The sequence below is a fragment of the Manacus candei genome, unplaced genomic scaffold (assembly GCF_025592945.1).
Source record: "Manacus candei isolate 608988 ecotype Guabito, Panama unplaced genomic scaffold, ASM2559294v1 h1tg000042l, whole genome shotgun sequence".
NCBI lineage: Eukaryota > Metazoa > Chordata > Aves > Passeriformes > Pipridae > Manacus > Manacus candei.
In genome coordinates, this window is record NW_026138090.1 from 1,345,923 (window position 1) to 1,372,267 (window position 26,345).

Genomic DNA, 26,345 nt, shown 5'->3' on the forward strand with positions numbered 1-26,345 from the left:
TGACTTCTTGCTTATGAATATAATCTGGAACTGATTGTCAAATGTGCCAGGCCTTGTAAAAATGGGTAATTCAGCAAGAATAAGGTCTAGCTACTATTCAATCAGCAGGGATCATTGCTGCTGGCAGCATGAATAAAGTCTGCTCCAAGTATCAGTTAAAGAAGTTTCCTCAAGAGATCTTGTTTTCAGGAGCAATTTCTTCATCATCAGATGAGAAATAAAACCAGATGAATAATTTACATGAGCATCACCCTGGAAAGGGCAGTTTCATGTACCCCCCCCCTACATCTTAGCACAATAACCACCTGCAAACCTGCCACTGCCCTCTCCTCATCCCCACCATCATGCTGGGGCCCTGGGGGTACAAAACACCTGAGTGGTTTTGAGGCATGTGAGTTGAAGAAAACAATGTCGTGTTGCTATAAAAAAAAAAAAAAGATATTCATGTTTTTATGACTTTTTTTCTGACATGGGCCATGAATGAACTTCCTGCAGCTGGAACAGACTTCCTTCATCTCAGAGCTGCCCAGGATGGGTCAGGGGAAGATGTCCTGGAAGAGGCTATTTCTCTACACGGGTTGTGAAAGCTGCCAAGAGATATCTCAAAAGGGGACACCTAGAGCCAGGTGAGGTGGATCCCACCCAAGATTAGCTTGTATAGAGATTTTTCGTCCTACGATTGTACCAGGACTGCACCAAGGGCATCCAAGGCCGTGGCTGATCCCGAGCCAGCAGCTTTTCACAGCTAAGTGCCCTTGAAGTGAGGAAGCCTTGAAAAACGTGTCCTCCCCCAGGTCTATTTTGAAATCAGAGCCCAGCCACAGCACAGGCTGCTCAGTGTAAGCAGGTACCTGTGTTGCATGTCACACATCCCAGCTGGATGCACATGGGAAAGGATTGATGTGCAGATAGTTGTCATTGCAATGGGCTGGACAATTCCCAGTGCTCCAAAACACTTTTTTTTTTTTTTTTTTTGGTGACAAAAACTGATTTGTGTTTTCGAGGCAGAACAATTATAAGGACTTTAATAACTTTTTATAACTGTACTGGAACAGTTTTGCCACAAACCCTGTTCCTCCTATAACACCTGCAGGTTTTTCTGGGGCAAAAAATATCCCATTTCCCTTGTAATTCCTGTTTTCTCAAATACATGTCATTCTTCTTACCTTCCTCCAGATTCCAGCATTTATACATCTTTGGGCAATATCAAAACAGGGCTGAACCCAGCAACTACTCCAAATTTTCTATAAAACACTCCAGATCACCTCCCAGAACAAGATGTGCTTCATTGCAACACCATTTTTCCTATCAACTCACATTTTGCCTGCAGCCCTTTTACATCTTCTGATTCTCTTTCCAGCCAGATATGCCACTTTCTGCCTCCCTTCTTCCCTACCACTCATTGCATCTCCTTCTGTTGACTTTGGAAACCTTCAGTTTAATTAAACAATTTCTAATTCTCATGAATGTTTGCAGACTCCTTTATCTTGATATCCCTGATCATCTCCTAAGGGTTAATTTAACTCACCTAACTTCAGATGCCACTGAACTGCTCCTGATGCAGCAGCAAACAGCTTTTGGAGCAGCTGGTGGGGGTTTGTCCGGAGGTGGTGCTCCTGCAGAACTCGTGGGAGCTGTATATTCCCTTGTTATTTACTGGGGCAGCAAGACAAACCTTCCCCAGTTCAAAATACATCCACTCCTCCTCTCAGAGTAGCATATAAAACTCTCTTGACATGATTTACTCTTGTCAAATTCACATTGGCTGTGTTTTATTACCTTGTTGTCCTCTAGGTGCTTATAAACTGATAGTTTGATAATTTTTAACAGTATCTTCCTGGCTACCAGAATACTATTGGGTCTCTGATTCCCTGTACTCTCATTCCTCTCCTTCTCACACCCAGGCACAGTGTTTGCCCTTCTCCACTCCTCCTGTGACAATTCCTGAGGTGCCAGGCTTTACCCTTCCCACTTCACAGCTGCTCTTGCTTAGGTTCCTTCAGGCCCTTAAAATACATCAGTCTTGATTCCTCTCACCTTTAAAACTGTTCTTGCCCTGCACTATCTCTGCTCCTTTAAAGTTAATTTCACTTGCTAATCCTTTTCTGAAGGGTGAAAAAAAGAAAGAGTAGGTATTCTGTGGTTTCCTTTATTTGGTTTTCCATTCTATTTTAGATGGTGGAATATTATATTAATCATATTATATTATAGAGTATTATTCTTATAGAAAATTCATGGACTTAATCCATCCTTCATTTTCCTCTTGCTTTCATGAATAGCCTGGATTGGTTTTTACATTCATTATTGCTTGAAATCGATTTGACATCTTGGCTTTTCTAATTTTGGGCTTATGCACATGGACTAATATTTAAACTAATTTTTCTTAGGAATTTTTTTCTTTAATGATTCCTTTATTAGATTCTACTTCTTCCGTAAGTGCTTACTTGGTTTGTTTTTCTTATTTTTGCTGGGTGTTTTTCAAACCATAGAAATATAGAATGGTTTGGGTTGGAAGAGATCTTAAAGATCATCTAGTTCCAACCCCCCCTGCCATGGGCAGGGACACCTTCCACTATCCCAGGTTGCTCCAAGCCCTGTCCAACCTGGCCTTCAACACTTCTAGGGATGGGGCAGCCACAGCTTCTCTGGGCAACCTGTGCCAGGGCCTCACCAACCTCACAGGAAAAAATTTTTCCTGATATCCAATTCAATCCTGCTCTCTGTCAATTTGAAACCATTCCTCCTTGCCCTGTCACTCCAGGCCCTTGTCCCAAGTCCCTCTCCAGCTCTCTTGGAGCCCCTTTAGGCCCTGGAAGGGGCTCTCAGATCTCCCCAGAACCTTCTCTTCTCCAGGTTGAACAATCTGCCCTCGCAGAGCTTTGGAGGGGCTTACCCTGAACACATGAGGGAGCACATTCACTCTATGAACTTTTCCTGCTCAGAAAACAGCTTTGCATCAACACATTCTAAAATCCACAGCCCCAAAGGAAAATTTCCCTGAGGAAAATAATTCGGTGAGCTGTGGCAGGTGGGGGTACTGATAAAGAATGTGGATTCAGCTGCCTGTGTGGCTGCAGTTTGCTCTGTTCACAAGCACTTTGGGCAGATACCCACTTTTTATACTGGATATAAACTGGATCCAGTGCCTCTCTGTGCACCTGAGAAGAGATGGAAAACCCTGGGGAAAAAAAAAAAAAACAACAACAGGGAGCCAGTTGTGGGGCATCTTAATTGCCAAATTAATATGGAAGAATTTAGTAGCCAGAGCTCCCAGACTCCACCTCAGATACAGCTGAGCCTTAAGGACTTTTTTCATGGCTTCAGAAAATCCAAATATTTTGAAGTGCAAGTCGTGCTTTTGATAAAGCAAAGCTGTGGTTTCACGGGGCAGTGTGGAGCAGGATATCTCCCTCTTCCTGCATGGAGGGGTGAAATCAAGTGGGTTCTGTTTATTGCCCTCTTACAGCCTGAGTGTTTTCACACATGTGAGGCTCTGTAAACCTATCAGCACCTGGAAATGAGGCTTCAGATAACTTTGTCCTGCTGATAAAACAGCTGGGAGGAGTCACCATTAATTGAGCTGGAAGAAAGGGGAGGGGGACCACTGGCTCAGAGGGAGCCTTTGGAAAACTTCTTTTGGGCAAGTCTCTGATGCATCATAGCATCTCTTACAGATAATTTGCTGGTTATTCATAGAAATTGAAATTTTGTTTAAAAAGTATCAGTCTTGTTTAAATGTCTTTTTTTTCACCTTTATTTTCACCAATTGCTGTGCTGTTCCTGGGAAATAGAGTCCAAGGCAGTTCCCAAGAGAAAAATTATCATCCAGCAATTCTTGAAAATGGTTCTTTAGCAGCAGCCTAGGAAATCTGAGAAAATGCAAAAAGTTAGAGCCTGAGTAAATCTGTGTATTTGCTTAATAGATACTTCCACATACAGTGTGTTCAACTGGCTTATATAAGAGTATCAACTTTAATATTTGATTTAGAGTTTAATATAAAGGCAACTGAGTGCAAAACACAATCAGATTTACTAACTCAGGGGAATGAACCTTTTTATGAAACTAACAATTACACATATAAAATCAGCTGAAAATGAGTTAGTGAGATGAAACTTCCACCTTCCTGACTGAACTCGTGATTAAACCATGATTAAAGTCAGTGAGCTAAATGAACATCTATCAACCTGAAATTCAATTCACACTTGAAAAAAAAAAAAGGGAGGGACTGTTTTTCATGAAGGTTATTTCAGTGATGTGGAGTCGGCACATTGGTACCAGGGGATTGGTATCACATTAGTTGGCTCAGTTGAGGGGCTGGGGAAATTCAGTGCAGGCAGCTGGAGAAGGAACAAGCCTGGCACTAATGACCAACTCAGGACAGGAGATTCCTAAGCTCATGTATAGCACAATTCCCTCCTGTGTTGTAAACTGGACCTACTTGGGAAGCAGGCCAGCTCCCATGATTTTCTTGTCTCATTTACCACTGTTTTTAAGGCCATTGCTCAGAGTCATGTGCTATGATGAGATTTGCAGCCTCTTTGGTTTTGTAACTAAACACAAGCTCCCACCCTTCAAAATCAGGGAGGAAAACTCCAGTGCATGACCTTAGTGGTCCCTAAAATGGCCTCAGGTACATTGTAAAGAGAGAAAAAATGAAACCTGCCCTCTGGGGAGGGAGCTGTAAAGAGGGGTGGGAGCCACAACACACAGAATAGCAAAAAAAAACCAGGTTTAAGGCTGCAGTTTGAGAACCTGATCCCATCAGCAGACCCAAAATCCCACTGGGATTCCCCCAAACTCAGCACTCAAAACCCTGCTGGGACCCTCTCCAGTCTGGTGACCCAAACTTCACCAGGACCTCTGTACCCCAAATCCACTGTGACTTCCCAAACCCAACACACTCATCCCTGCCAGAACCCCTCAACTTCACACCCCAATCTTGACCATAATCCTCATCAACCCTCCCCAGCCAAGCATTCAAAACCTTGGCAGGACCTCTCCAGCCAGGGCAACCCAAACCCTGCTGGAACTTCCTCATCTTGGCACCCGAAACACTTCTGGGACTCCCTCATCCCAGCATCTGAAACCCCATCAGGGTCCCTATCCACCCTTCCCTGTCCAACACTCCTTTCCTCATCAGGACTTCTCTAACCCAGCACTCCAAACCTCAGCACAATTTCCCCAACCCAGCACCCCAGTCCCCAACAGAACCCCCATCTCCATCTCTTTTCTCATCCTCATTCACATTCACAGCTCTGTCTCCCTCTACATCCCTGTCTTTGCCTCCATTTCCATTCTGATTCCCACCTTCATCTCCATCCCATCTCCAACTTCATCCACATCCACATCCACATCCCCACCCTCATCCTAATGCCCATCCCCATCCCTGTTTCCATCTCCATCTCTGTCCCCATCCTCATCCCTATCCCGTCCCCATGCCTGCCTGTCTCCATCTCTGTTCCCCATGCAACCCCATCTCCAGCTCCTTTCATGTCCACATCCTTATCCTCATCTTCAACCCCATTCCTGTCTCCATCCCCATTTCTATTCCCATCCCCATCTCCTTCTCCATCTTCATCCTCATTCCCATCCCTGTCTCTGTCTCCATCTCTGTCCCCACTGCATCCTCATCTCCAACCCTTCCACATATCCGTCCTTATCTGCATCTTGATACCAGTTCCCGTCTCCATCCCCAACCCCATCTCCGTCTGTCTTCTTCTCCATCCTCATCCCCATCCCTGGCTCCATCTCTGTCCCCACTACATCCCCACCTCCAACCCCTTCAACATCCCCATCCTTATCCCTGTATTCATGCTCGTTCTCATTTCCATCTTCAACCCTATCTGGTCCTTGTCCCCGTCCCCCCTCCAACTCCGCCACCGTCCCCAACTCTCTCCCCGCTCCCATCCCAACCCCTCCCCATTCCCGTTCTCCTCCCTGCCCCGCCCCGAGTGCTGCCGACGGGGCGGTCCAGGGGGCGGGGGCGGCTCGGGGCCGCCTTTGTGCGCGGCGGGGCCGGAGTTGGGACAATTCCGCTCTGCTCCGCTCCATCCCATCCCACTCCATTCCACCCCATCCCACCCCGCCGTGCCATGGCCGCCCCCCGCCCGGCGCACGGCTGCGGCAGCGGGGCTCTGCTGGGGCGCTTCGGGGTGCTGCTGCAGGCGCTGCTGGCTCTCTGCGCCTTCAGCACCCTCATGCGTGAGTACCGGGGGGCTCGGGGGCACCCCCTGCCCGCGGGGGGACCGGGGGGCACCCGCGGTGCCTCGGCGATGCTCGGGGGGGTGGGCGCCCGTTCGCTTAAAAACACCCAAGTTTTGTGTCTTAGCTCCCGTGGGATTGCGGGTGGATGTTCCCGAGCCGGCAGTTGCAGCGCCAGATGCTCCGTCTTAAAAAAAAACTCCCGTCCCCAGCCCTAATCTGATGGTAATGAAGCACCGCGAGCGTGCGGCGATAATCTGCTAAAATTGGCCGCGCTTGTGCGAGCCAGTGCTCAGTCACTTAGAAAATTTTAATGAAGGGTAAAAACTATTGGTGTAACCGCGGGAGTTGCTGGGGAGGGGCTGACCAAAACGGGGCGGGTGTCCCGTACGGCGCTGCTGGGTGAGGGTGATTTAATTGCGTTGCGATGCTGTTTTGTTGAGTTTTGCTTCAGCTGCGAAGTTTCCGGGCTTGAGAGGCTGGGGAAGGAGTTTACGGAGAGAACGTGTTTTGCTGGTTGCTGCGAAGCGGGGTAGTGAGAGAAAACAGCTGAGGAGGGAGAAAAATCACGCGGGTTGTGATTTCTAGGAGCAGAGGGAACGGCCTCCAGTTGCACTAGAGAAGATTTAAGTTGGATGTTAGGAAAAACTTCTTCCCCGAAAGGGGAGTTGGAACAGGCTACCCAGGGCAGTGGGGGAGTCACCGTCCCTGGAGAGATTTAAAAGGCATGTAGATGTGGCACTTAGAGATGTGGTTCACTGGTGGACTTAGCAGTGCTGGGTTAATGATTGGACTCGATGATCTTGGAGGTCTTTTCCAACCTCAGTGATTCTGTGATCCTGTGAAAAGGGGGGGAACATTAATGCTGAAAGAGCCGAGAAAATTTATTCTTGTTTTGTGCTGCAGCTGCGTTTTGCTCAGAGCAATGTGTGTGTTGCTACTTCTAAGGGTTAAGTGGTTTAACACAAGTTGAAAAACACGCCAGAACTCGATCTGGTTTTCTTGTTTGAAAGCCTGTGGTGACAGGGAACTGAAACTTTCAACTTCTCTGGCTAAGTAGCTGCAGATTTTGAGGTTCTCTTGCCCTTCTCTGCCTTCTGGAAACCACTTTCAAAGGCTCCAGCGCTGCGGTTAACGCCGGGCTGCCAGAGAAAACTGCAACATGTTCTTCCCAGCGATAACTGATACCGTTTTCCAGCTGGAGAAGCCCAGTTGCAACATGTCACTGCTTGTGTTTCACCAAATATTGACAGTAAGAAGAGATTGGTCTCTTTTTCTGTTCCTGTTCCCCTTGGTGATACGTGCATATGGGTTAATTGTCCTGTAAACTCCATGGGGTGTCTCATAAAATCAAGGACACCGGTAAATCATGTCAAAATAACCTCTGTGGGTGAGGCTACATAACCCCTTCTAGCAAATCATCAGCCCTGGGCTAACTGCTGTCCTCCCCCTGGTGCAAGGGCTGGTATTTCCTTGAACATTAACAACATCTTGGTTAATGAGGAGAAACCGAAAGCTGATTCTGCGGTTTTGTTGTGAATCAGCTCAGTGCCTAAAGCTGTGGAGGAACTGCTGGCTGGGACCCCAAAAGCAGATGTGTTTACAACGCTGGGATCCCAACCACAGCACCTCCTCTGGCTGCAGCTGGGCTGGTGGTCCCTAATCCACCCCAGCTGGGTCTTATCTGTGCCCCTGTCACACACCCCCAGCCGGAGGCTTTCTTGGATCTAGTCTTGGGCTGTTTCTGTGCTGACTCCTAACCCATGATGGTTGTACTGGGCTTCCCAATGGCTTTATGTTGGGCAACAACTTGCAGCTTTTGGGCTATTCCTGTGGCTCTGTCAGTTGGAAGCCTTCTGGGAAGGAGAAGGCTCCAGTCTTTGGGAGGTATAGAAGCATCTTGAGCCGAGTAAAAGGGTTCCTGGGAACTCGATTGCACCTCCACTACATCCAGCCCAGCATCAAGTCGGGCAGTCCCAGCTGGATGACTGCATCATCCAGAACTTGGGATGCTGCTGTCACTGGGGACAGCCCTTCTTTGATACTGCTTCCTTCAGTACTGTGGCATTCCTGGGTGTGTGTTTCTGTTGTGTTTATGACTGATTTCTGCTTTACTGGCATGTTACCGGCCAGCTTGCTCACACCTACAGGTCAGTGAGTGGAAACAAGGTCAATGAGGGTGGGAAGGCATTGGAACAGGTTGCCCAGAGAAGCTGTGGCTGCCCCATCCCTGGAAGTGTTTAAGGCCAGGTAGGATGGGGCTTGGAGCAACTTGGACTAGTGGAAGGCTGGAATTAGATGGTCTTCAAAGTCCCTTCCCAGGCAAACCATGCTATGAAATTCCTGTCCATACCCAAGCCAGTGCCTTTTCCATTCCTTCTGTGTTAAAGCAGCAGCTCAGCTACAGGAGGACCTGAATTTGAATAAATAAGACTTCCAAATGCTGTGGCTACTGTTCAGAGCACTTGGAAACACCTAGAAAAACTCAGACTAAAAATAAATGTGGTGCTCTGCGAAGTTTTGCAGATGTTTGTGCAGGGAGTGTGCTCAGAGTACTCATGATGTGGGTCCCAAGCATGGCCATTGCAGGAAGGGTAAATTTTTATGTTTTTTTTGCCAGAAGAGTTTGTGTCCTTGAATTTGTTTCTTGGAGCTGTGGACAGGTTTTTCTCCTGCCAACCTGATAGGAAAACCTAACAAAGGAGGAAGTTAGACTTGAGTGATTGAATGGGACGAGTGGGGTGGTTGCAGTGGGGTATGTGAAATGGGTCCTTTATGTGGTAAAAACAGAACCCAGAAATAAATCCTAGGGAGCCAGGAAAGCTATTTAGTAGGTTTATATCAGTCTGTCAACTACCAAGAGCAGCAGTGATGACAGAGTTCATTTCAGCCTACAAACACACTCTTGCTTTTCCAGCAAGAAGGTCTTTAAGGTTATAGTCAAGCCTAATTCCAGTGTGGTCCAAGGCTTGCTCTGGTTGCAGCTTTGCTGCATTTGGTAATCAAATGGCAATGAGGTGTTACCCTTCCCACCTGCCTGGAGTGGCTTTGGAGGCCCTTTGGCTGTAAGGACACTTGCTGGGAGAACTGAAACACTGACACTTGAAAGCAGAGGCAGTGAAGTTTAGCAGCTGCACAGTTGTGGCAATCTGGATTCCTGTGCAAGAGCTTCCCCTTGGGGAGGTCATGACACTGAGGAGTGTGGATAGTTGTGCAATCCCATCTGAAGTAGTTTGTAATGCTTTGCCACGAGCATTGCTCAGCTGAGTGGAAGAAGCAGCGTTGCAGTTACCTCAGCTGCAGAGGCTGGGTGTGATTTTTGAGGGCTGGGTTCCTACAGTTGCTGCTATTTGTTTAAAATTTTATTTAGGAAGGGGCTGTACACTAGCAAAAGTTGTCCAGGTTTGCACACTGGACAGCAAAATCCTTTGAAATCAGGGGAGATATTCTGCATGAATTATAGCCTTTTTTGTGAATTAAGTGGAGTACACAATTAACAGATTTTGGGAATTCCAATTTACAATTCTATTGTGAATGGAAAAAGTTTTCTTTGGAGCTGGTATACTTACTTTCTACCCCACCACAAACAGCATGCAGGACATGTAAGAACATTTATTTTTCTTCCAAATATCTGTCTTCCTGAAACTGTCTTGGCAACCCTCTGAGCTCCAGAATGAGGTTTATTAGAACTTGTGCTGTAGGTGTGAAAATAGACTTAGTTCTGGGAGAGTGTTTACGCTGCCAGGCAAGGAGAGCTGCACTGTACTGAGCTCAACAGTCCACTTCTCACAGCGAAATTTGAATTTCAGCTTGTCCTTTGAAAATTTCTTGATCCTGCCTCATGTGACAGCAATGCCCCTCTATCTCCTCCTGCACATCATTGCTGGGTAAACTCTTAGTCTAAACAGGCAGAGCTGTTGGCAGTAGGGACCCTGGTGCTGACCCCCCAGGCAGGACTTGCTGATGGAGATGCTCTGTTAAGACCTGGGATGGTGTTTTATCCAAGTACCTTGTCCTGAGACAGGACCACAAAATAGCAGTTTGCCAGACTTCCTGTGAAAGGAGGAGTGGTAGAAAACAGTTGTTAAAGAATATCAGAAGTATCCCCTTGCTCTGTGGTCTGTGTTTCCCTGGTCTCTGTGGACTGACCAACTAACCTTACAGTGCATTTTTCTCCTGTATGATGGGCAATTGGTTAGTGAAAATGGGAGACAGCATCCTTGGGTATGGGATTGTCTGAAATTCGAGTGGAAGCTGTGGTACTCATTTCTACCAGATTCTTAAGTCACCTCTTGGGACTTTTTATAGTAGGCCCTGTAGTGATAAGACGAGGGGTAATGGTTTTAAACTGGAAGATTAGAGTAAATATAGTAGGAATTTTTTTACAGTGGGAGTGCTGAAACACAGAAACAGGTTGCCCAGTGAGGTGGTGGATGCCCCATCCCTGGAAACATTCACATGGTCAGGTTGGATGGGTCTCTGAGCGACTTGATGTAGTGGAAAGTGTACCTGCCCATGGCAGGGGGGGTTGGACTAGATGACCTTTAAAGGACCCTTCCAACACAAACCATTCTGTGATCCTGCCCCAGTGCTAAGTTCAGGCTTGTTGTTGCACATAGCTTGAATTGCTACACTGTTTCTGTGCTTCAAAAGTATCCTGAGTGCTTTCTGGTTTGTGTTTTGATTTTACACTGAAAATATCTCATAATAGTGGGTGGAAGTGTGAGCCCGTGTCAGGAAAGAGAAGAAATAAATGATAGAACACTTGATCTGTCCAGACTCCCATTCTGTTTTGAAATAAATCTGCTCAGGACACAACAGCACTACAGGCTTGTTGTGCCCAAGACAGGCTCTGCTGACTTTGCTTCCTCTTACACAAACGTGTAATTGTGTGTGATTTTGGTTGTTCTCACACATATGTATTTAAATTCCAGCTTCGCCCCTGTAAGTGCTTTTCCCTCTTGGGAAGAGCAAAACCCCAGAGGTTAACTGTGTCTCTGGCAGAGCTTTGCTGCCTGTGGTAGCCAGTTTACATGTAGGTTTGTGGGTTAAGCACCAAGCTGCACATGGCAGGACTCTCAGTACGTTTTTCTTCTGCTTCAGTACATCCGAAAACTGGCTGAGCTTGAAAACACGTGTTGTGCTTTGTAGGCTGGAAGGTCTGTGCAGCCCTCAGTGTGCTTCATTAAGCTGCACACAGCTTTCCACAGGGCTTTTGAATTTCAGCTGCTGATTACACTGACCCCTTCCTGGCCGTCACCTTTTGAACAGCTAAACCCTGTGGCTGAGCAGGGGCTGGGAGGTTCCTGGTTCCTGAAGGAACAAGTGGGTTAGGTGAGCTGAGAAATGAGCTGGCAGAGTGGGCAGTGGAGAACCTTGCTGAGTTGGTTCTGTGGTGAGCAGTTGATGTTGTTGGGTGACTTAACTCTACAAGGAACTTTACAGGGAAACTAGTCTTCTGTAGCTAAGAGATGTAGCAAGTAAAGCTTTAAGGAGTCTGTTAAATTTCCAGCTGTTTTTTTTAACAGGATTTGTCAGAAAGCTGTATGGCAGGTAGATTTTCGTGATTAAAGCTGGAGTTGGATAAAATGCTATCTTGAACATTAAAAGGGGGTTGAAGCTAGGTCCCTTCCAACCCAAACCATCCGTGGTTCTATGATAACTAACTGTCCAGTTGCATCACTTCATTCTTCAGGTGTTTTCTTGTAATGATCTCGGATCTTCTGGTCTTAACTTTATTCTTTCCTTTTCTTAACTCCATTTTTCAAGGGACTGATTTGAAATGTAGTGGTACTTTAAAGAAGAGAATCACTACTGCCTCCCCCAGGGCATTCTGCATTTGATTTGGACTCCATCCCCAATCCAGGTCTCCTACAAGATCTATTGTGTCATCAAATAACATGCTCTGTTAGTAATAATAATTAATCTGCAAAGCATGACTAATGTTTGTTATCTCACAGCTTTGGTTTGTGACACCTGGTAACTGGTTGTGATGACAGCTCTAAAGATCTGCACAGAAATAAGGCACAAAGGGTAGAACTTAAAACTGAGAACCACGCCAAAGTACTCTGTTGCCTTCATTTGGACAGTTGGACTCTCCAGAAGAATGAATGTTCCAGCTGAGGCTTCTGAGCAACCTGGTCTAGTGGAAGGGGTCCCTGCCCATGGCAGGTGTGGTTGGAACTAGATGGTCTTTAAGGACCCTTCCAATCCCAACCATTTGATGATTCTGTGAAACATAACCTCCATTTCTATTCCTTCCCAAGAGTATCCCCTCTGCCAGTTTTGCTACAGGCTCTTATGTTCTTGTAGCACTGGTACAAGGGTGTTTGGGAGGGAATGACTGAATACACCTTGTGCAGATCAGGGGATGTAAGTCAGTAGCAGTCAGTCTCCTTAAACCACTGAGAGGTGTTTTGAGGAGGAGAACCAGGACTTTTGCTGCTCCCTGAACTGATGGGAGAGTGCCTGTTTCACACTTAGCTGGGCAGCAGCACCTTGGCTGCTCTCAGCAAACAGTGTCTGCTGCTTCCTCCCATTGTGTCTTGTGTGGAGCTGTCTGAGGAGCTGCAGGCTCAGCCTAAGAATAGTGCAGACCCCAGGGTTTTGGCTCTGCATCCTGCATGTTGGCTTCTTTCCTGCCTGGGGTTGGAAAAAGCCTGGGAAAGGGTGTGTCCTGCAAAATGGGTTAAAATGTGTTGTTGGAGACTGTACTGCCTATAAATAACACGGAGGTGGGGCAGGGGAAGAGCTTCTGTTTCCTCCCTGGTACAGTAGCTCCGAGTCCTCTTCTGCACAGGCCAGAAATAAAGTCCTGACCCTCTTGCTAGTGGGATGTGGCCCTGGACATGGGCTTTACAACAGGCAATTTAGCTAATCCCTGTCTTAAAGCATCTTAAATGCCTCTTCTGGGCATTTCAGCCTTTATTTTTGTTGGATCTTTCACAATTTAAGTCTCTTAATGCTTCTAACTACTTCTAGTATCAAGTTCACTTTTGGTATCCATCCCCTGGGGCCTGTTGCTGAGCTTTGTGGGGTCAGGCCTGCATCCCTTTAAATCAGATCCCAAAAGCCTGGTCTGTTGAGTCAACATCTCCCTTCCAAACCTCAACTTTTGAATCCTGTGGTTGATTGCAGTAAGATTTACCAAGGAGGTGGTCTGACTCTCAGCCAAGCATGTCTAACCACCTCCTAAGGAAGTAAACTTTCCCTTATAATTTTGTAGAAACCTGACTTGGTAGCCTGTTTTGCTAATCTGCAGCTGGTTGATTCTGCAGTTAACTGCCTAAATTAGGGGTTTTATTTCCAATAGGGATGAAAGGCACCTGTGCTGATGCACAAATCAGCAGTAGGTCTACCTGAATGCAATGTAGGGTCAGTGGGGGATGCAGGGGTGATGCTCCACCATGAATGGGGTGAGGAACAGCACAAGGAAATTGGATGGTTGTTGCTGTCCTTGTCTTAGTTATAATTGGAGAATTTGTGTTTAAAACCAAAAGTAAACTGTGGGACATTGGTTGCTCCAAGCTCAGGCAACTTCAGGGTAGTTTTATGTGTCTAGGGCAGGCAAAGCTCTCTGTTCCCTTTCTACTGCATCTAGAGAACACCATAATAAATGTTTACCTCTATATTACCCTGGGAAAGGAGTGAGAGTAGCTGTCACTGAGCTTTTACCTTCTAGTTTTCTAACTGTTTACAGATCTATATTGAAGACTCCTCCCAAATTTTTTTGACATTTCACTGGTTCTTACTGAGTTGTCAGCTTCCACCCAGCCTGGTGGTTCTGAGGGGACTTCAAGCCTGTATGATCTTTATTGTCCTTGACTGAAGAGGAAGGGCTGGGGAGTATTTTGTTTCCTACCCTACCCTTTCTCAGCTGTGGGCAGGGTATGTCTCTCAAATTGTCACTCATCTTCCTTCCCTTTTGGTTGAACTTCACAGCTTTTTGTCTGCAGTGACTGGAGCCAAGGAGGGGTGGAGTGTGGTAACTTGTGAGGACAGACCCTCAAGAAAGCAGGCTTTCATCTCAGTGGTGATGGCAGCTGTTTAGTGTCTGAGTGGCTCCTGTTCAATGGGATAGACCTGGATCCTCTTCTCCTGACTCTTAGAGAATTTTAGAATCACAGAATGGTTGGAAGGGACGTTAAAAGTCATCCATTTCTGCCATGGGAAGGGACACCTTCTGCTAGACCAGGTTGCTCAGAGCCCCATTCAACCTGCCTTTCAGCACTTCCAGGGATGGAGCATCCACAGCTTCTCTGGGCAACCTGTGCCAGTGCCTCACCACCCTCATAATGAAGAATTTCTTCCCAAGATGTGCAGTAATGTTACTTCCTTGCATGAGCCAGCTTGCTTTGCACATGGACAAAGCTGAGAAGGGAAGTAGAGTTAAAATAATCTATGCTGTTGCTGGGAGCACTGTTGGAAAGACAAATTCCTCCTGTCTTCTGGTGTAGACCCAGTACACACTATTCTCATTTTCAGTCGAATTGCGAGGGGGTTCTCTCCCATCCTGTATAGCTCTGTGTGCACTAAACTCAATTTTTAATTGGTTTAAAGTGTTTCAAAAATTTTGGTTGGTTGTGGGTGCTAGAATTTAAATATCACATATGTCTTGTTTGCTTGATGCAGGCACAACTTCTCTTGGATCAATCCACCCTTAAGGTTTATTTTATCTGAGCTGTGGTAGCAAACCCATGCCTACAGCTGGTGGAAAACTGAGTTGACCCCAGTGAGTGGAGACATGTTTTTGAAGAGCAAAGGAGACTTCATCCTTTTTCCAGTGTCAGTCAGCTGAGCCTGTGTCTGTGCCTGCTGTGGCTTGGCTCCCTGCAGGCCTTGGAAAAGAGGAGTGTGATGCCTTGCAGTCACTGCTCAGCCTGTTGCTCCAGAACCTTTCTGTGCTCCCTCATCTCCTTGAGCTTTCTAAGACCTGATGCTGCTTTAGTGTGGATTTAACATCACCCCTAAACACTGGGTCACAGCTACCAAATGACTCTGCTCCCTGTTAAGCTCTGGTAATCTTGGCTGGATTTCTGGTTTAATTTGGAGACAGCCTGCTGCAGCTCTGCACAGTAAATGCCCTATTAAGCAGTTAATTATTTCTCTATAATACTAGCTTTTATCTTTAATACAACAGTTTTACTGTCTCTGATAATTACACAGTCTCAGATAACTCTCTTAAATCTAATGAGGCATGACAAGCTGTGTTCAACAAGGCACCACACCATTAACTTCTTACCTCTTACTTGTCATCTTATCACACTGAATTACTGTATTTTGAGCCTGAGTGGCTGTGGATACATAACATGTCACTTCTCATTAAGAAAATAATGAAAATCATCCCTGGTGCTCTCGTGGCCAAGTTAGTGGTCAGCTGGTGGTCTGAAGACCCTTCCAACACCTACTCTGCAGCATCATGGTCTTTGCCCATGAACTGAGGGTTGGTGCATGGGTCTCATGGTAGGGGTAGATGAAATTCAAGAGGCCCTTTGAAGGGCATTGGAGATGGTAGACCTTGTCTGCACTGATGGAAGTCATTGCTGCAGGGATATCTTGTGGTAGGATTCAGCTGGATGAGGGAAAACAGGCTTTTTTTCAGGACAGGGGTAGGACACAGATTGCTGCAGCAATGCCTGGTATAACTTAATTCATGCTTTGTTACTCATTAATGGCAATAACTGATCAGGCCACTGGAATGCTGGTTTTCTGTGGATTTGAGAGTGGCACCAAAACCTCTGCATGTGCTTGACTGAAATGCTGAGGTTAGGGAGATTGTAGAACCATGGAATGGTTTGATTTGGAAGGGACCTTAATGATCATTTCGTTCCAACCCCTTGCCATGGGCAGGGACACCTTCAACTAGTTCAGATTGTTCCAAGCCCTGTCCAACCTGACCTTGAACACTTCCAGGTATGGGGCACTACAGCTTCTCTGGGCAACCTGTACCAGTGCCTCACCACCCTCACAGGACAAAACTTTGTCCTAATATCTAGTCTAAATATCTCTTCTTTTAGTTTAAAACAGTTCCTCATTGTCCTGTTACTATCATCTTTTTGTTTATTGCCCTGCCACCTTGCCAGGAAAGGTAGTACAAAGCTGCCCTTTTGAAATGTCAAGGCTCCTGTCAGGGAAGTCCCTGCATCCTCCCAGATTGAACCAGGAAGGCATTTCCCAGGGGAATGAGCCCAGGCTGTCCCTTGGGGCAGGTGATGTGGCTTCAGCCAGCAGCTTGAGTGCTCCAATACAGCTGGAGTGAACAGAGCAGTAACCTGACCTTGTGTGTTTTCAAGGAAGAGTTACTTCAGATATCTCATTCAGAGCCTGTGGTTGGTGGTAGTGGAGCCATGTGTCTCAGACTGCTGCTCCACAGTGGTAGCCAGTGGGCATGCAAAATATCGTGTAATGGAAGTATTATTTTACTATTAGCTGGCACAAGCTTGGAGCCATGCAGGCTCACAGGTTTTGGGGGCTGGCACTTCATGCTGGAGATGTGTGGGAGGTTCTGCTTCCTCAGAGATCCTCTGGTCCTGTTAACTGCAAGGAAGAGATTGCCTTAGTGCACTGCTGAGGCTCAAAACCTTACCAGGTTTTTGGGCTATGTCATTTCACTATCACTATCATGATTTCAAGTTGCCTGGAAAAATTATTGGGGCTGATAGGTAGTGGTGAACCCTCTCTAGTTTCCCTTAGGTCACTACCCATGGCATGGGAATGCTGTTGCTGAGGGATGCCAGAAGCACACGTGGATCTTCAAACACCTCTGCTGTTCATCCTCCTGACCCGTGGGTGCATGTCTTGCCTCTTGGTTAGTTTGCATCAAGTCACAGAATGGAATCATTAAGGTTGGAAGAGCCCTCCAAGGTTGAGCTCATCCATTAACCCAGCACTGCCAGGTCCACCACTGAACCATGTCTCTGAGCACCACATCTGCTTTCGAGCACTTGCAGGGACAGTGATTCCCCCACTACCCTGGGAAGGTCCTTTGGCTTTTCTCAGCTTCAGACTGGCAAATTCTGAGGGTCCTTTAGGATTTTTTTGACTGCTATTGTAGTGAAGGTGGGTGCAGGTTGCACATGTGTATCAGCTCAGCTCTGCTGGTTAATGGAACCTCTCTAATTCTCTTTGCAGTAAAACGATTTAAGGAACCAAAGGCAGAGAGGCGTCCCTGGAGGATATGGTGAGATTTTTTCAGTTGAAGTTTGAAAAGACCATATATATAATATTGTTTTCTCTTATATTAACAATCTTCTAGGCCTGCTCTACACTTAGTTGTAAAATGAAATGTTCTGCTGCTGCTTCCCAAGGAAATCTCCATAAAGTAGCTGGTGCTCCCTAGAAATAAAATTCCCTGCCCAGCTCTTTCAGAAGAGCTTGTTTTACTGTAGGTGACTGAACCAAGGGTTATGGTCCCCTCCAGCCTGCTGACACACCCGCACCTGGGCTGTCTCCCAGACAGGGTCAAATTTTGTTCTTAAATTCAGTTAATCCCTTTGGTGTCCCCTGACCCAGCTCAGACATAGACCAGCAGCAGGTTTGGCTGTGTGCTGATGTGAGGTAGCTGGGAATTGCTGTTGGCTTCAGACACCTCTACAAAGCACCTCTGTATCACAGGATTTAGGGGCTGCTGAGAGGTGTGGGTGGGATCAGCACATGGTCAGGCTGGCTTGGCAGCAGGAGCTACCAACCAATGTGATGAGAAACCTGCCAGTCACCTCAGTTTGGTTCTGTATCTAAAATAATTTCAGAATTCAATCCAGTTCTCTGTGTACAGGTGCAAAACTTGTAAGTAGCTGAACACCTTCCCTGCACCTACTGCTGGCTGGAAAAGCTGAGGCTGAGCTGGAGGGTGAACTGCCCTTTGCTGCAGGGTAAAGCTCAGCAGCAGATCTGCTGAACTGCTGTGTGCTGAAGCGGGATTTATTTTTTAAGTATTTGGAGTTGGCCAAACAGCTGTTTTTACAGCACATATAACCTCTTGGGCATCAGGAATGCATCCTGGAGGAAAGCAGATCCATGTGGGCCCTTCACTGTGTGACTGCTCTGCTGCTGGTGCTTCAGGGCACAGGTCTCTTTGCCTTTTTGTTTTCTCCAGGTTTTATGATACCTCCAAGCAAGCAATAGGTGCCCTCTTCATCCACTTTGCCAATGTTTTCCTGTCAGATCTCACTGAAGAGGACCCTTGCTCTCTGTAAGTACACAGGGCACTTGCATTCATGCCCTATATCTGTCAAAGGAAGAAGAAGCATATTGGGAAGGATCATACACGGTGGAAACCTTGGGATAAACCCTGCTGAGCTTATTTTTGGGGTCTGGGTTGTCTGTTTTGCAGTCTGCTGGTCCTGCTTGGGGGATTTCTAAGCCAGACTTCAGACTTAAAGTAGAAGTGTCACCTTTACTTCAGCCACTTTGCAGCTATAAATTTCGTTTCAGATTTAACCTCATCTCATTTTGAGAAACTCCTCTAGGCTTCAAAATGCTGCTGAAAACCTTCTGGTCTGTCTCCTTTTTATGTATTAAAGTGCTGCACCTTGATGTGTTTCTTTAAGCAGACACAAGTTTGGCTGGGGCTACATAAAACCTCTAAAATGATGTATTGTTTTTTTAAACAGACACTTTTAAAAGAAACCTTTTCATGCTTATGCTGTGCCCTTTGGGTGTGTTGTTTATTTTTAATGTGTGTTTTATGTTTCCCTGTGCTGCCTGGCTTGTCATCCTGAACCAGGCAGCTTAAAAGCCTCCAGCCCTGTCCCTGGACTTTGAGGCTCATACACTACATGTCCTGCCCAGTGTAAACCACCAGAGCCTCATGTTTGTATTGAATACTCTGATTTCAGCAGCTGGAAACTGTAAAAAGCTAGTCTGAGCCTTTGGATGTAGAAAAACTTAATGTTGTGTGCTCAAAGTGCATATCAAAAGCAGATTGTTGTTTTCAGTTTCTTGATTCAGAGGCAGTATTGAGTTCTGGAAAAGGAAATGTTCATTCCTGTAGCTCTGTGCTTGGCATTTTCTTCATGCTGCAGAAATCTGGCAGAAAAATATTGCAATAATGGAAAACTGCACAAAAAACATTAGCCTCAGATTTACTTTTTTTCCCCCTCTGGTGTTCATTAAAATACCAAGTGCTGGGTTAGATCTTGAACCCTCCAAATCCCCAGAAGGTCCATGTGGGTCTCCTGCCTCTGGTGCTCTGTCCAGTGTTGCTTAAACAACCAAAGCTGCCAAGCAAACGTGTCAAGCCCAAATATCCTGGTAGGGATGAGTTCAGCTCCTGGATCTGCAGTGGAGACCCTGAACTCAAGGCTTTTGGGGACCTCAGGGTGGCTGCTGCTGAGCCAGGGCTCATCACCTCTCCCAAAACCTGCCTCTGTCTGTGTTTCTGCTTGTAGGAGCCTCTTGCAGCTGCTCAGTAAAATGGACATTTTGCCCCTTCTGCTGCCCGGTTTGTAGAGCAGCTGTGGTGTCCAAAAAGCTGCCATTTTCTTGTATGAAATTCCAGAACAGTTTTGTTTCCCCTGAAGCTTGGGATTTTGTTCTAATAAGAAAAAAAAGATGCTGCAAATGGATAGCATCCTATTTTGAGGGTAACTTTTAAGCAGGTCTAGCCCAGGAAGTATTTAATGCTATATGAATAAATGGAGAATGCCAGAGAGCTGGTGGAGCCTGCTCCCTTCTCTCCTAAACAGGCTTTTAAACTAGAAAATTGCTGGTAAGGCTATAGGAAAAATCCAATAACGGAGAAAGGAAGGAAGGTTTGACAGTTAAGTGCAGTTATTGAAACTCTTGGGGGTTTTTATTGATTCCCATACTGAAATTAAATATTTTGAATAAGACTTAAGAACGCAACTGAAACCTGAATTTCCTTCTGCTTTTAGGTACCTTATTAATTTCATCCTTGATGCCACGCTGGGGATGCTGCTGATCTGGCTGGGTGTGAAAGTTGTCTCCTGGATCGTGCAGAACAAGAAATACACCTACTTGGTCTTTGGAGAGTATGGTAGGTGTCAGCTGCTCCACACAAAGGTGACTGGGTTGTGTTCCCAGCTGGGAATGGGGAGAAGAAAATGTCAGGAACTACATTTTGGGGCTAAAACATGTGAGCCTTCTGTTACCCCTTCTCCAAGGAGCTCCTAGAGTGTGGTGTTAAATGCTGGGACATCACTAGGTCGTGGGTAACTCTTGCCTTGCCAAGCACACTTTTGACTGTAGCAGGTTGGTGATGAAAGGCTGAATGTTTCCTTGAGTGGATAATATATCCCAGGACATGCATAGGATAAATTAAGATGTTTGGGGGTAGTAGTGGTGACTTTTGTGGGGTTCTTTCATGGGTTTTCCCCCTGCCTCTCCTTTCAAAACGTGGAGTTGTCCTTGCATTTCCCTTGAGCTGTAATAGGCATCAGCCAGGCACAGTGTGGCCCCAAAACTGAGTTCCTGAGTCTGGCCTCTCTCTTCTTAAATTCCTGCCTCGAGATGGAGAAGTATCAGAAAAGCTCCTCTCAGTCAGCCCCACTAGAGGGTAGCAGTTCCCTTCTGAAAGAGCAGAGCCAGCTTCCAGGAAGGCGTAGCTTCTCTGGCTTCAGGAAAGAGAAAAATTAACCCTTTGTAACTGTTTTACATTACGTCTAATATACAAATGAATTCAGGCTTGTATGAATAAGATGTATTTTCTCATGTGAATTGCATTCTCACCTTAATAGTCTGTTCTGAAGTTAGTCTTGTTCCTTTGTATTTTTAGTAGCTGGTTTGATAACTGAGCTGGTGAAACTTGGATCAGACTAGGATTAGGTTGGAGGCCCTACTGACTTGTGAATTTAGGCCCACAGTCAGCACATGTAAATGGATCATGGCAGAGGGTGAAGGGAATGGTTGGGTTTGTGAGGTAGCAGAAGCAGCTACAGACTGGGAACGAGATGACAACAGATGAGTTGAAATGATAAGATGTGGCAGGGGCAATTCTCAAACCTGAGAATGGCTTTAAATGCTTCGTTGATCTCCAGAGCAGGTTCAGCATCCTGACAGCAGGCATTTGGTGGGGACTATCTGTTTTTATTTTCCCTAATGGTTCCTCCTTATAGTAAAGTCACTCAGATGAGGCAGCAGAAGAATCCAGATATTCTTGGTTCAGGGACTGGCATTTTCCCCCTTTTGAGCAACAAGGGCTGGAAACCCAACCACAGCCATCCCAGGGCACAGCTCAAGCTCCACGTACCACGTCTGCAGTTGAGCAGCAGCAAGGAAACATTAAAAGTGTATTGGCAGAGCAGTGATGAACTTCTGTTGAGCTGCAGCTGGCCCCTCATTAGGGCTGGCTTAGACTACAGAAACTGCTCATTCCTCTGAGAAAATCTTGCTTTCATTAGTAGAAAATAAGTTTCTGCTGTTGCTTGAATTTGGTTCTTGGAGTGGGGGATTAAATGTCTCATCCACCAAATGGAGTTTTTGGTGCAGGTCTCTGGCCAGAGTGAACACAATGGAAAAATTAGGTAGGAGCCAAGTGGCATGTCCAGGGCAGTCCTGTTGCAGGGCTGGGGAAGGAGAACACTGCTATTCTCATCTCGGATGTTAAGTAACTTCCAAACCAGTTTGGAAGATGCTTGTAAACTTTGTACGCTTTGATTCAGGCTCCAGGAACATGATTCATTTTCTGGCCTAATTGCTGTACCAGACTCGACGTTGCTTCCTCAGTTCCCCTGAGAAGCAAAAGTGTCTCTTGCAGTCCTGCAGAGGAGGAAGGGCAGAAAGCCAGGGAAGCACCAAATCCGTGTTGCAAACAGCAGTCAGTGCCATTTCTCTAAACATCAGGAGAGAATGGTTGTGTCTTTGGTCAGTACAGCCAGGACCCATCTTCCTGCATCAGCTTGGGCCAAAAAAAAAATCTGTTGTAGCTCCATCCTTCCAGCTTGTGTGCAGACCACTGCAGATATCCTGAGGTTTGGGCTCCAGCAGCCCCTCCTGCTCTGTTTGGTTGGTACACCTACCTCCACAGCCCCAGGAGGTTCTCCCTGTGTGACTGCAAGAGCTTAATGGAGAAGCAAAAAAAAAAAAAAATGGGGAGGGAAAGCACCCAAATCCACACTGCTATTTCAAGCATCCAGCTGCCCAGAATTGTTTAGAAAAATCAATTACTTCCATATTTCTAAAAACCCAGAAACAGTCATTGTGAGATCAACCTCTCTTGTACTTGAGCTCGTGGCCAAACACTGCTGCAGCCAGGAATGACCTGTTTTATAGCTAGTGCAGAGTCAAAGGCTCCTGTATGTTTGTGTTCTTCCATCTTTGCCCAAAAGCTCTTCATTACTCTCTGAGCTGCTTCTCAGCACAGGAAATTGCATTTTAAAAGGTACTGCCTCTTCTAAGGTTGCTTGGCTCCTAAGATCAAAGACTGGAGAGGTGTATTCTTGGTACAAGTGAGCTTTGGGAAATGGTTGCCTTGCATATACTCAAAGCTACAAAGTCCCATCCCTGGAAGCATTCAAGACCAGGTTGGATGGGGCTCTGAGCAACCTGGTCTAGTGGGAGGTGTCCCTGCCCATGGCAGGGGGATTGGAACTGGATGATATTTTTAAGGTTCTTTCCAACCCAAACCATTCTGTGATGATTCTGTGGAACTCCACAAATACTCTGTGCACTATTGCTGTAGCAGGTCATGGCTGTAGGTGCTCTTCCTGTAGAGAACCTCTACAGGGAGGAGAACAAAGCAGAGTTTAAGCTTCAAAGGATGTGAGAAGTGGATACCAGAGGTCTTGGAGGTGCTGCTGGGCCTATACAGACTGAGCTGGGCCTATACAGACTGCTGGCTGTAGTCAGGGTGTGCAGATCAAGCCTGATTCAGTTTTGTGCCTTGCCTCCGACCTGTTCCAGCCTTCTCCTTCCCCCATTCCCATGGCAGTGAGCAGCTTCCTAGAGGGAACCTCTGGATGGCTGCAGTGTCCTGGTATTTTAGTTGTCTAATAACTCTCAAGCATTACTTTAAAAATACTCCAGTATTTTTTTAAAGTAAGTAAACGTTGTGAATTTGCATTGAGAGAGAGTTTTTGCAATGCGCAAGTAAATTTTTCTAGAGGAGCATTAAGAAATGAGGGGGATAAAAAGAGAGTGTTCTTACTGGACAGTGCCTCTCTGGGTGCCCATCTGGATGTTGACTTGTATGGGACTGTGGTTGTGGTCACTTAGCTGAGCCTGATGCTTTGTGCTCATTCAGAGTCTGGAAATGGAAAGACATGTTGCTCGGAGGCCTTTAAAGTCTGTTTAGTGGCTTGTTGAACTCTGCTGGTCAAACTTAGCTCTAGGAGAATATGCTCTGTGCCAGCTGCTGAGTTTAACTGAGGACCTGTGTAGGCTGCTTTTGGCCCTGTGGTGATGTTGTACAAAATTTCCATAACACATATTCCCACGTCCTGGAGCAGCCAAGGGAGCTGGCTGCTAATGCTTGAGGAAATACAGCTGAAAATAGCTCCAACCTGAGAGGCTGTCCTGTCCTCAGCCTGCTTGGCCTTTCCACCCCTAAGACCAGGGGTGGAAAAGTAAGGAAAGGACTGAGGATCATCCTCAAATGATAAGAGTGTGTGGTCAGGTCCCTTGCTCTGAGCAGGGGTGCAAAGCTTTGGAACTCCTGGATTTTGATGGCAGCAGCAGTGTTTACCCCACTGCAGCAACAGTATCTCTACAGACCAGTGATTCCACTGGTGTGACACTGCAAACTGGGGACAGATTCCAACTCCCTTTTTCCAGTTCAGCACTGCAGCAGGTTACCCAGAGGAGTTGTGGATGCCCCATCCCTGGAAGTGCTGAAAGCCAGGCTGGATGGGGCTCTGAGCAACCTGGTCTAGTGGAAGGTGTCCCTGCCCTGGGGTGCCTTCCAACCCACACCATTCTATGATTCAGTCGTTTTGGTTCAGATGCAAAACTTGCCAGAGAGGGTCTGTGGTGCCCACCAGACCTGTCTGGGTGTTCTGATGCATCAGGTGCCCATCTCTGAAAGTCTTTTCTTACCCTCCAAGTGAGCACTTCATGCAATTCAGATATTTCCTGCTGTTTCTTACTTGCCTCTGTACTTGGCACTGACAGTTAGATCCCTTGGTTTTGGAGGTACTATCTGAGTATCTCTTTAAAAGTTTTTACTGACTTTTTCTGTCCCCATGTTGCCACCCAGTACAACTTTCAGTGCTTTTAAATGTTTGCCTTTCCTCAAAACCCCTGAACCCTCTGCTTTGGCTGTGGTTAAGCTTTTTGCTACCTGCTCCATGCACACACAGTCCCCAAAAGACTGTAAATAAAGCTGTCTGGCAGTAACATGTGGGCTGTGCTGACAGCTTGGTGCATTAGGCAGCTGGATTAAAACTAATCCTGTTGTGTGGTAACAGCTCAAATACCTCAAGCAGTGCTGCTTTTGCTCTGCCAGCAGTTGGGCTCCCACGCACAAGTGGAATATATGAAACATGTCTGTGTGAGGTTCCTGCAGGCTCCAGTGGTCCTTGGGCTGCTCCAAGAAAGTCTTGCTGATGGTGGGGAGCACCAGCAAGGTTCTGGAGGAGGAGAGTCAAAATTCAGCATGTGCATCCTTTGGGATGAAGGTGAAGGAGGATATTAATTTCTCTCAGGGTGGGAGATGGTTGTAAGGAGGTTTTAGCAAAGGGTGTTCATTAAGCTAAAAGGAGAGGCTTGTGACAGACTCAGTGTCTATCCATGGTCCTACCTTCCAGCTAGGACCAGGGACAAGAAGCTGAGAGGGCTCAAAGAGAGTGTGATACATATAATCTCCTAACAGGTATGATGTGGAGCCTGCAAAGATGCTTTGGACCAGTTCCCCACTCTCGTACAAGGAAAAGGAAACTCTGAACACAGTGAGAAGGAAGACATCTATTTTATTTTAATTTATTTTTTAGCCTCCAGGTAGCAGATTCGTTTTTGCTGGCTGGCAGTGTGGTCTGGCAGAAAGTCTTGTACAAAGAATCCTTTCCCATCCACAGAGCAGGGTGCTTCTGGACAATGCTTCATCCATTAAAGACATCAAGTTGTATCTGAGGATGCCTCTGACTACCTTGCTGTAGGAAGCCAGCACCTACATGAGGTGTGTGGTCAGCTGGGATCAGCTCAACTCTTCCAGCCTTGCTTCCTTACTGTGGAAGGAGGAGGTGTGTCCGTGTGTCTTGTGGGCTTGTCCAGGGACCACACCAAAGGCTCCGTTTTCCCTGATGAGATGCCAGAAAATATTAACTTTCATGTTCCTGGCATCATTCAGAGTTAGATGCACTAATGGTGAGTTAGGCCTGGATGATGGACTTTGAGGTGGATCAATGTTCCTGGGATGACTCCAAACCTGCTGTAGTAAGAAGGAGACATTTCATTCCAGGGTGAAGAGAAAACAACCCACTGTCTCTTTATAGCTAAAGTTCTTGCAGCCCTTGGGCCATGCTACTGTTTCATTTTCATCTGTCTTGAGTTATCTTGGTACAGAGCAGCCTCCTGTCCTTGGAAGACCAAGATGCAGTAAAAACTTCGGAGGCAATGTCTCATCTCCCTGTCAAGGGTGGAATTTAAGTCCTGTCTAAATCTGTTCTCCAGGATGAGTTGCTCTGTGGAAGTCTCTCATCCCATAGTCCAAAACCAAAGCTCAGAATGGAAAAGGAGAAGGAACAGTTGGATTTGGTGATCTTAGAGGTCTTTTTCAACCTAAATGATTCTATGACTGTAGGAAAAGGTTGCAAAACAGTGACAATTTTGAGCTGCGGAAGGTGATAGAGCAGGTGGCCAAATCTGGCCTCTGTGTGGGTCTGTTTCCATATCCTTCCACTGGACATGTAAGCAGTGCTGATGTCCAGCTGTGGAGAAGACTCACAGCATCTTCTAGAGGTGATGCAGAAAAGGCCAGAGCGAGAAATATGAATATTTGAAGCTCTGGAAGGATGCATGTAGCTTTGACAAGGTGGGATGTGGTGGGTAAGGGATGCAGACCTGTTCTGTTTGGTAGTGCAGGCTCACTGTACCAGTTACACTTGGCCAGTAAAGGTGGCCTAACTGGGGCAGACCTTTGGTCCTGGAGAACTGGGGTTCACACGGAGGGATCTCACACAGTAAAAACTGTTCTTCAGCAAAGAAGGTTTTCTGAAGGAAACCTCAAGAAAACTCACAAACAATTTGGTGG

The 26,345-nt window shown here is 46.4% G+C and overlaps 1 protein-coding gene across 1 annotated transcript in view; it reads left to right on the forward strand.

Moving 5' to 3' along the window:
• The first annotated feature begins 6,016 nt into the window (after positions 1-6,016).
• The window catches only part of LOC127474478 (store-operated calcium entry regulator STIMATE-like), a 33,548-nt gene continuing 13,219 nt past the window's right edge, over positions 6,017-26,345 (forward strand). Inside the window, exons 1-4 of the mRNA XM_051795268.1 lie at positions 6,017-6,202; positions 17,333-17,381; positions 18,297-18,392; positions 20,077-20,198. Of these exons, the coding sequence (XP_051651228.1) occupies positions 6,094-6,202; positions 17,333-17,381; positions 18,297-18,392; positions 20,077-20,198 (376 nt within the window). The 5' untranslated portion in view covers positions 6,017-6,093. The remainder of the gene's footprint in view (positions 6,203-17,332; positions 17,382-18,296; positions 18,393-20,076; positions 20,199-26,345) is intronic.